This window comes from Corythoichthys intestinalis, chromosome 1, assembly GCF_030265065.1.
Source record: "Corythoichthys intestinalis isolate RoL2023-P3 chromosome 1, ASM3026506v1, whole genome shotgun sequence".
In the NCBI taxonomy this organism is placed as follows: Eukaryota; Metazoa; Chordata; class Actinopteri; order Syngnathiformes; family Syngnathidae; genus Corythoichthys; species Corythoichthys intestinalis.
This window is the reverse complement of record NC_080395.1, coordinates 3,485,658-3,496,309: the sequence shown is the minus strand read 5'-3', so window position 1 is coordinate 3,496,309 and position 10,652 is coordinate 3,485,658. Positions and strand designations below refer to the sequence as shown.

The 10,652-nt window shown below is 34.9% G+C and overlaps 1 protein-coding gene across 2 annotated transcripts in view; it reads left to right on the top strand.

Moving 5' to 3' along the window:
* The first annotated feature begins 5,019 nt into the window (after positions 1-5,019).
* LOC130926830 (major histocompatibility complex class I-related gene protein-like) overlaps positions 5,020-10,652 on the top strand; it is a 30,782-nt gene continuing 25,149 nt past the window's right edge. For both annotated transcript variants that reach the window (XM_057852103.1, XM_057852112.1), the window contains exon 1: positions 5,020-5,180. In XM_057852103.1, coding sequence (XP_057708086.1) covers positions 5,111-5,180 — 70 coding nt within the window. In that variant the 5' untranslated portion in view covers positions 5,020-5,110. The remainder of the gene's footprint in view (positions 5,181-10,652) is intronic.

Below are 10,652 nucleotides of genomic sequence, written 5' to 3'. Positions count from 1 at the left end.
CCTTAAAATCCCTTCTATTTTTTGTCGAATTAAAAATAAATACATATATATTTTTTGACATACGACTTTAAATGCTGTTTTACTCTTTCGAGAAAATTTATTACATGTGTGTGTGTTTTGGTCACTTCAGGAAATAATAACAGTCAAATCTGCTTGTAATACATACAATCTTTATCAAAATTATTATTTTTTTTACATATTGATTGCAGCGAGCAGTGTTGTTAATAACGGCGTTACAATATAACGGCGTTACTAACGGCGTTATTTTTTTCAGTAGTGGGTAATCTAATTAATTACTTTTCTCATCTTGGCAACGCCGTTACCGTTACTGAGGACGGAAAGGCATGCGTTACTATATTGGTCGAAAAGTCTGAGGGAGACTGACTCACCGAGACGACAGAGCAGAGCAGGAGTGTGAAGGAGGCAAGAAAGTTGTGACGCCGAACAAACGCGATGCTAGGTAGCTCCAATAATACATGTTGTTGCCGATAGCCTTCAAACTACGCCCGCATGTTATGGTAGATATGGTAGACATGGTAGATATCACATGTACTGTATATAGATATAACTAGATGCAAAATGACAGACACTAAATGCGTTAGTAGACAGCCGCCATCTTGAAGCAGTAGACTTTTTAGGATGGCTCTGTTGTAGAGAACCTTCCTAGCAAACCTAAGAAACTTCTTATATAAAATACTTCTAAATCGGCAAAATCTTGACTTGAATCCATCTTTAAATGATGAAACAGTTTTAAAACTTTCATATGTCGAAAGTAGAGAGAAGGGAACTAATTCTAACAACTTTTAACAGTTGATTCAGGGTAAAGAGTAAATTAGGGTAAAGAATTGGGCTCGGGCCAATTGTACCAAAAAACTTCACATAGGGTGGCCAATGTTTTTTTTTTGTTTTTTTTTTTTTGAGGGAAAAAAAAAAAAAAAAAAAAAGTAATTATCACCAATTACTTTGCCAAGTAACTAATTACTCTTACATTCAGGTAATTGAGTTACTAAAGCAATTACTTTTTGGGAGAAGTAATTTGTAACTATAATTAATTACTTTTTTTCAGTAAGATTAACAACACTGGCAGCGAGTCTTCAAGTTTGTCGACAAGGAACCAAAAAAATATTCTTGGCAGCGTCTGTCTGGAGGTCGACGAGGTTGTTGCTTCGAGGCAGCGTCAAAAGTTTGCAAACAATGCTGTTTCTCGTACATTTCTTCCATTTTTGACTTTTTGGCAGGCTTCAGAATCTTAGCTGGGAGGAAGTATAAAAGTAGTCGAAGAAAATGTAGATTATAACTCAGTGCAGGGGCGGGATTTAGGGGTGGTGCGACCGTACACAGGCCCCCTAAAGGCCTGGTTTGCGGGCGTAAAGTGGGCGTGGTTGGGCAAGAGTAGGATGATGCAAGGAGCTTGAATATAGTGTGTAACTCATTCACTCCCAGCCATTTTCAACGGTGCAACCCCCTTCGCTCCTGGCCGTTTTACTGGATTTTGACTGATTTTGCAAGGCCCACAGAAAATTATGTTCTATTGCTATATAAACACGAAACCCACCAAAAGAAAGATTAGACTCTGTTCTTTAGGCAGGAAAACAAGTTAGTTCATATATTATTCCATTCTTTAGAATTCAGCATCGGAAAATAGCTTAGTTTGAGAAATTTTCCATTTTCTGATGAAAAAACAAGGAAATTGAGCTTTTTGTAAAAGTATACATTTCAAACATAACTTTGACTTTAAGACAGCTATTTTTTGCTTTTGTGACATCCTAAACAACTGGATGTTTTCCTTCTACAAAATAACATAAACAACAAGGCAAATAGAACTTTAGATAGCAAAGTAACAATTTATTTACACATAACTAAACTATTGAACCGAGAGATGACGCTGTTGTGACCGGGGTAAACTTTTCCCTCATCGCCGCCTGACTCATCAAGATGGATTTTTTTGAGTCTTTCTTTTGTGGTGACCACTGCCTCGTGGCGGAGCTCGCCTGGGGAACTTGTGTGGGGCATTTTGTGTTCCTGGGGGGGAATTGGTTTGGTCGTGCGCGTTTCCGGCAGAGCTGCGGGACACTGGAAGGGTACGGGGGACGCGAGTGGCCGAGCACGGCGGCGCTGGCTCAACGGTATCGTCCGCTGCAATGGTGGTTCCGGTCGTTCTGCTCGGTCGTCCGCCACCTGGCATCCTAGACGTCCTCCTGGTCGTCGCACTTGGTCGTTCGTCGCCTGGCATCCCGGATGTCCTCCAACTTGTCCTGCTCAGGCTTCCCTCGCCTGGAGTCCTGGACGTCCTCCTGATCGTCCGTTCGGTCGTCTTCCGCCGGTACCTCGGCCGTGCAGCCCGGCCGTTCGTTCCATTGAATCGGGTTGCGGGTCTTATCAAATGCGCTACTGCCTTCCAGTGGCCAGTTTTATTGGTTTAAAATGGATTTTCAGCATTGTGCTTTGGAGCAAAGTGCCTAGTGATGTCTTTTGTGAAAAAAAAAAAAAAACGTACAAGACGTAAAAATACGTTTTTAGGACACTGAAACAATTAAAAATAGGACGTATAGTTGTGGTCTTTATTATGGGTGAACAGAAAAAAGTGATCAAATCTGCTGGGTGAAAAATATACATACAGCAGCGCTAATATTTGGTAACATGTCCCTTGGCCATTTTCACTTCAATTAGGCGCTTTTGGTAGCCATCCACAAGCTTCTGGCAAGATTCAAGGGGGCCGAATACTTTTGCAAGGCACTGTAGATACATACATACATAGATACATACATACATACATAGATACATACATACCGTATTTTTCGGACTATAAGTTGCAGTTTTTTTCATAGTTTGGCTGGGGGTGCGACTTATACTCTGGAGCGACTTATGTGTGAAATTATTAACACATTATTGTATCATTTCACAAGTTGTTTTGGTGTTTTGGAGTGACACTGACGGTTTAGCAAACTTGTTAGCATGTTCTTTCTGCTATAGTTATAGTTATCACTCTTAATAGCTGCTATGTTACCATACCGGGCATGTTTGCATTTTGTTGTTCACCATGTAACATTATCATGCTGCCCACTTATTCAGCATGTTGTTCTCTATTGTATTTTTATTTTAAATTGTTTTTCAAGATGACATACAGTGCCTTGCAAAATTATTCGGCCCCCTTGAATCTTGCAACCTTTCGCCACATTTCAGGCTTCGACATAAAGATATGAAATTTAATTTTTTTGTCAAGAATCAACAACAAGTGGGACACAATCGTGAAGTGGAACAACATTTATTGGATAATTTAAACTTTTTTAACAAATAAAAAACTGAAAAGTGGGGCGTGCAATATTATTCGGCCCCTTTACTTTCAATGCAGCAAACTCACTCCAGAACTTCAGTGAGGATCTCTGAATGATCCAATGTTGTCCTAAATGACCGATGATGATAAATAGAATCCACCTGTGTGTAATCAAGTCTCCGTATAAATGCACCTGCTCTGTGATAGTCTCAGGGTTCTGTTTAAAGTGCAGAGAGCATTATGAAAACCAAAGAACACACCAGGCAGGTCCGAGATACTGTTGTGGAGAAGTTTAAAGCCGGATTTGGATACAAAAAGATTTCCCAAGCTTTAAACATCTCAAGGAGCACTGTCCAAGCCATCATATTGAAATGGAAGGAGCATCAGACCACTGCAAATCTACCAAGACCCGGCCGTCCTTCCAAACTTTCTTCTCAAACAAGGAGAAAACTGATCAGAGATACAGCCAAGAGGCCCATGATCACTCTGGATGAACTGCAGAGATCTACAGCTGAGGTGGGAGAGTCTGTCCATAGGACAACAATCAGTCGTACACTGCACAAATATGGCCTTTATGGAAGAGTGGCAAGAAGAAAGCCATTTCTCAAAGATATCCATAAAAAGTCTCATTTAAAGTTTGCCACAAGCCACCTAGGAGACACACCAAACATGTGGAAGAAGGTGCTCTGGTCAGATGAAACCAAAATGGAACTTTTTGGCCACAATGCAAAATGATATGTTTGGCGTAAAAGCAACACAGCTCATCACCCTGAACACACCATCCCCACTGTCAAACATGGTGGTGGCAGCATCATGGTTTGGGCCTGCTTTTCTTCAGCAGGGACAGGGAAGATGGTTAAAATTGACGGGAAGATGGATGCAGCCAAATACAGGAACATTCTGGAAGAAAACGTGTTGGTATCTGCACAAGACCTGAGACTGGGACGGAGATTTATCTTCCAACAGGACAATGATCCAAAACATAAAGCCAAATCTACAATGGAATGGTTCAAAAATAAACATATCCAGGTGTTAGAATGGCCAAGTCAAAGTCCAGACCTGAATCCAATGGAGAATCTGTGGAAAGAGCTGAAGACTGCTCTTCACCAACACTCTCCATCCAACCTCACTGAGCTCGAGCTGTTTTGCAAGGAAGAATGGGCAAGAATGTCAGTCTCTCGATGTGCAAAACTGATAGAAACATACCCCATGCGACTTGCAGCTGTAATTGGAGCAAAAGGTGGCGCTACGAAGTATTAACGCAAGGGGGCCGAATAATATTGCACGCCCCACTTTTCAGTTTTTTATTTGTTAAAAAAGTTGAAATTATCCAATAAATTTTGTTCCACTTCACGATTGTGTCCCACTTGTTGTTGATTCTTGACAAAAAATTAAAATTTTATATCTTTATGTTTGAAGCCTGAAATGTGGTGAAAGGTCTATCTATCTATCTATCTATCTATCTATCTATCTATCTATCTATCTATCTATCTATCTATCTATCTATCTATCTATCTATCTATCTATCTATCTATCTATCTATCTATCTATCTATCTATCTATCTATCTATCTATCTATCTACAGACCCAAGGTCCAATCCACAACAATACAATGCAAGGAAAAGATCCAGCAAAACTAAATAACAAAAGGAGGTAAACTAAAGTACGACAGCCAGACCAGTTTAACGGTATGATGACTCACAGGGGTGTGACTCTACCTCTTTTACTTTCCTTTTAACTACCGAGCTCGAGGACATGATCTTGTCTAGCTGTGAAAAAGTAAACTAAAACATCTTTTTTTTTTCTTTTTTTTTCCCCCCGAAATTTTTTTTATTCATGCCAATCATGATCCGGATCTTGCTTTTATACTTTGTGGTGATTGTCCAAATACGCAGCGTGATGCCCGGTAAGTCCACTTTAAGAGTTAACACATACCTATCTGTATTGGGTTTCATGTATCAAAAGTATTCTTTCACATTTTTTCTAAACGAAAAGTCGACTCTAGTCTACCTGGTGAGATTTTTTTCTTTGAGCTTTTCTCACATTCTCTCATCAAGCCAATTGCCATGTTGTTCGAGAAATTGAGACAAAGCCTGATTGAATCATATCCCAAATTTGTGTCAGGCAGCATGTTCATATGATAGGATTGGGGGTGTGACAATATGTCCAAAGGGTGATATATAGCAATACTTGGTAGCCCAAAAGGTTATCGAGATGCTCCCAACAAGAATTGATTGAGGCGGAAAACACTCAGGTGACTTGAAGTTCCGCTCTGAGACCCCCAATTTGGCCAACTTTTAAAATTGTCCGATATACATAGGTGCAGTTTGAGTTTTGGGGCGGGGGGGCACCACATGTTGATGACCCCAAAATGCAGTGTCAGCAATAAAATTAACTTACAAGAATATTTATAATAATAAGTTGACAGTGAGCATTTTTGTTTCCCATCATTCTTGAGGGGAATTCTAAATCGGGTTAGGCACTACTTTTCGCCAAGATCGTTATCCGTTGAATTTGGTATGCCCGCTGGTGTGGTGCCAATGTAGTTACCCCAGTAAAAAATTGTATCCCCTGGGCGGAGCCACATGGAGGTAGATTTGTGTCTTTATTATTCAATCAAAAAAAAAAGGTGCTTCGATAAAAAAAATTTTAAAAAGTTGCCTCAATTAAAATATATATTTTCAACCCAAAAAAGTCCCTTCAATCAAAAAAATCAACAACAAAAAAAGTGTTTGAATGCAAAAATAAATTTGAAACTTAAAAAACTAAAAAAAAATGCATGTGAAAACTATTTTTCTTTTACTTTTTGGGGGGGCTTTTAATTTTTTTTTAAATAAAAAAAAAAATAATAAAATATTTAATTATTTATTTTTAATTATTTTTTATTAATTTTTAATTTAAAAAAAATTAAAACTTTTTTTATATTGAAATCAAGTTTTTTTTTTTTTTTTTTTTTTTTTTTTTTTGGGTTGAAGCAACTTTTTGATTGAAATAATGTTGATTTGTGTTTGGGCCACATTTTGGCTAGGACATTTTTGTCTTTATTATTCAATCAAAAAATAAATTGCTTAAAAAAATATATTTTTTCCAAAAAAATTACTTCAATAAAAAAAAAAGGTGCTTCAATAAAAAAAAAGTTGCCTCAATTAAAATATATATTTTCAACCCCAAAAAGTCCCTTCAATCAAAAAAAAAAAAAAAAAAAAAAAAAAAAACTGTGTTTGAATGCAAAAATAAATTTGAAACTTATAAAACTTTAAAAAAAAAATGCATGTGAAAACTATTTTTCTTTGATTTTTGGGGGGGCTTTATAAAAAAAAAAAAAAAAAAAAAATATTATTATAAAAATAATAAATTATTTATTTTTAATAATTATTTTTAAAATTATTTTTAATAAAAAGCAAATTATATCGAAATCAAGTTGATTTTAATGTTGATTTGTGTTTAGGCCACATTTTGGCGAGGACATTTTTGTCTTTATTATTCAATTAAAAAACAATTTGCTTAAAAAAAAAAAATATTTAAAAAAAAAATACTTCAATAAAAAAAAAGTTGCCTCAATTAAAATATATATTTTCAACCAAAAAAAGTCCCTTCAATAAAAAAAAAAAAAAAAAAAAAAAAAAAAAAGTGTGTTTGAATGCAAAAATAAATTTGAAACTTATAAAACTTAAAAAAAAAAAAAAAAAAAATGCATGTGAAAACTATTTTTCTTTGATTTTTGGGGGGGGGCTTAAATTTTTTTTTTTTTTATTAAAAAAAAAAAATTAATGATAAAAATAATAAATTATTTATTATTAATAATTATTTTTAAATTATTTTTAATAAAAAAGAAATTATATCGAAATCAAGTTGATTTTAATGTTGATTTGTGTTTAGGCCACATTTTGGCTAGGACATTTTTGTCTTTATTATTCAATTAAAAAACCAGTTGCTTAAAAAAAATATATATATTTAAAAAAAAAAAAACTTCAATAAAAAAAAAAAAGTTGCCTCAATTAAAATATATATTTTCAACCAAAAAAAGTCCCTTCAATCAAAAAAAAAAAAAAAAAAAAAAGTGTGTTTGAATGCAAAAATAAATTTGAAACTTATAAAACTTAAAAAAAAAAAAATGCATGTGAAAACTATTTTTCTTTTGATTTTTATTTAAAAAAATAATAATAATGATAAAATAATAAATTATTTATTATTAATAATTATTTTTAAATTATTTTTAATTTTAAAAAATTATATTGAAATCAAGTTGATTTTAATGTTGATTTGTGTTTGGGCCACATTTTGGCTAGGACATTTTTGTCTTTATTATTCAATTAAAAAATAAGTTGCTTAAAAATATATATATTTTCAAAAAGAAAAAGTACTTCAATCAAAAAAAAGAAACATTTCAATCATAGAAAAAGTTTTTGAATGCAAAAAAATATTTGAGATTATCAATCAAAGAAAAAAATTATTAAAAACCATTTTTTTTTCTAATATTTTTTGGGGGGAAATTCTATGCAAAGCAAATGACCGGCTAAGGTGATTGAAAAATAATTTTGATCCATACAACAATATATTTTTATGTTCATTTCATTCATTTTTGTTGCAGTTTTATTGCTTTACAACTTTTTTATATATATATATAGGAAAGTCAATTACATGCAATGAGACTTTTCAGCCACCGGGGGGGGGGGGGGCTGGCCCCCCTTAAAATCCTCTTATGCCAATATGCATGTGTGATACATCATTGGAAAGCTTAAAATGTCAATTTTATGGGGTAAGAAAAATTTTGAAAAGGAAACCATTCTTTTTTTTAAACAGCGAAACCCTATTGGGAGGTGAAAGCATGAAAGAGCAGACTTAAAGACACCATGACTTTAACGAGATATCATCGCGTACTTACCTTGTTTCGATCCAAAAACTCCATGTAGCATGTATCACTGAGTGTCAGGACACAGCTGTGAATGGCCACAGCTGGATTTTGGGGGGATTTTATGGGTGAAAAATGATAATATAACAAGGGTCGCGATGCAGAAATCACAGACATCAAGGAGTGCTTGAGATTATCTTTTTCATATATTTACCTTTTTAAATGTTTTTTTTTCCAATTTTTCTTTGTTTGGATCGATCATTTATCATCTAATACATCGGAGAAAATGCGACAGTAACAAAAAAAAAAAAATACAATTAAGTGATAGTTTTGAGGTAGATATCCGTGACTTTTATACAGACACCATCTTTTTCCTTTGTGACATAATTTGTTTAAAAGCTTAAAATATGTGAGTGAATCATTTTTTAAAGTCGTTTTTTTTAAGCAAAACATTAGACATCAATTAATGATTCTAAACTAAAAATGAGAGACATTTCCAATAATAAATAGAATTACTTAGCTTCTTTTTATGGCTGGGTTGAAACAAAAGTGGTTGCGCGGCGTCTGTTAACGGGGGTCTCCAGGGTAAAATGGACAAATTAAAAATAGTTTGGGGGGCTTCGTGCACCAATAATCTGCTACGGCAGCATATAAACATATTGTGCTATCAAACACAACAGTTGTTTTGGCTTAAAATACAGCAGTTTCTTTTAAAGAGGAGTGCAAGAGCAGAAACTGCTTTTTCAATCTTGTCTGTGTTTTCCACCATTTTATATATATATATATCAAAATGATCGCGTTAACGCGCGGTAATTAATTTTTTAAATTAATCACGTTAAAATATTTGACGCAGTTAACGGACATGTCCCGCTCAGAAAGTATTCTGCCTTTTGGTAAGTTTTACAGCAAGGGTTTTTGTGCTGTCCAACAGCGAACTCTTGTGGTCGCTTTGCGACATGGTTTATTGTTTTCTTCCCAGTTCAATATGGCTGCACGACGTCTCGGGCTGACGCCTACGTTGTAATGTTGTGCTTATATGATCCTTGGACAAGATTTGTCTGTAAGTATGGTTGTTGTAAAGAATGTAAATATTATGTTAGTAAGCGAAATGTTATATTTTTTGTATGAGACGCTTTTTGTTTATGTTTAGTGAACCTGTATAGCGTGCTAAGCTAACGTTGTTGCTAATGCAATGCTTGTGTACTTTCTTTTTTTGTAGTTTTACGACAGTCTAAAGAGGACAATGGTTTGAGGCCATTTTATTAATAAATCAGAACTAAAAGGGAGAAGTCTAATTATTAAGGCGTCGTTCACATGCTGTCGAGCTTTGGAAAAAGTAGACGCTTTGGAGTGAGGACAGCATAGACAGATTTAAATGACAGTAGAGTGAAATGGCCACTACAGTCCTTATATACCGTATGTTGAATGTATATATCCATCTTGTGTCTTATCTTTCCATTCCAACAATTTATTTTATGATATATATAATTTACAGAAAAATATGGCATATTTTATAGATGGTTTGAATTGCGATTAATTGCGATTAATTACGATTAATTAATTTTTAAGCTGTAATTAACTCGATTAAAATTTTTAATCGTTTGACAGCCCTAATACATATATATACATATATATATATATACATATATATATACATATACATAGTTGTGGTCAAAAGTTTACATACACTTGTGAAGAACATAATGTCATGGCTCTCTTGAGTTTCCAGTTATTTCTACAACTCAGATTTTTCTCTGATAGAGTGATTGGAACAGATACTTCTTTGTCACAAAAAACATTCATGAAGTTTGGTTCTTTTATGACTTTATTATGGGTGAACAGAAAAAAGTCATCAAATCTGCTGGGTCCAAAATATACATACAGCAGCGCTAATATTTGGTAACATGTCCCTTGGCCATTTTCACTTTAATTAGGCGCTTTTGGTAGCCATCCTCAAGCTTCTGGTTGAATCTTTGACCACTCCTCTTGACAGAATTGGTGCAGTTCAGTTAAATTTGATGGCTTTCTGACATGGACTTGTTTCTTCAGCATTGTACACAAGTTTTCAATGGGGTTTAAGTCAGGACTTTGGGAAGGCCATTCGAAAAACCTTAATTCTAGCCTGATTTAGCCATTCCATTACCACTTTTAATGTGTGTTTGGGGTCATTGTCCTGTTGGAACACCCAACTGCGCCCAAGACCCAATCTTTGGGCTGATGACGTTAGGTTATCTTGAAGAATTTGAAGGTAATCCTCCTTCTTCATGATCCCATTTACTTTCTGTAAAGCACCAGTTCCATTGGTAGCAAAACAGCCCCACAGCATAATACTACCACCACCGTGCTTGACGGTAGGCATGGTGTACTTGGGGTTAAAGGCCTCATCTTTTCTCCTCCAAACATATTGCTGGGCATTGTGGCCAAACAGCTTGATTTTTATTTCGTCTGACCACAGAACTTTCCTCCAGAAGGTCTTATCTTTGTTCATGTGATCAGCAGCAAACTTCAGTCGAGCCTTAAGGTGTC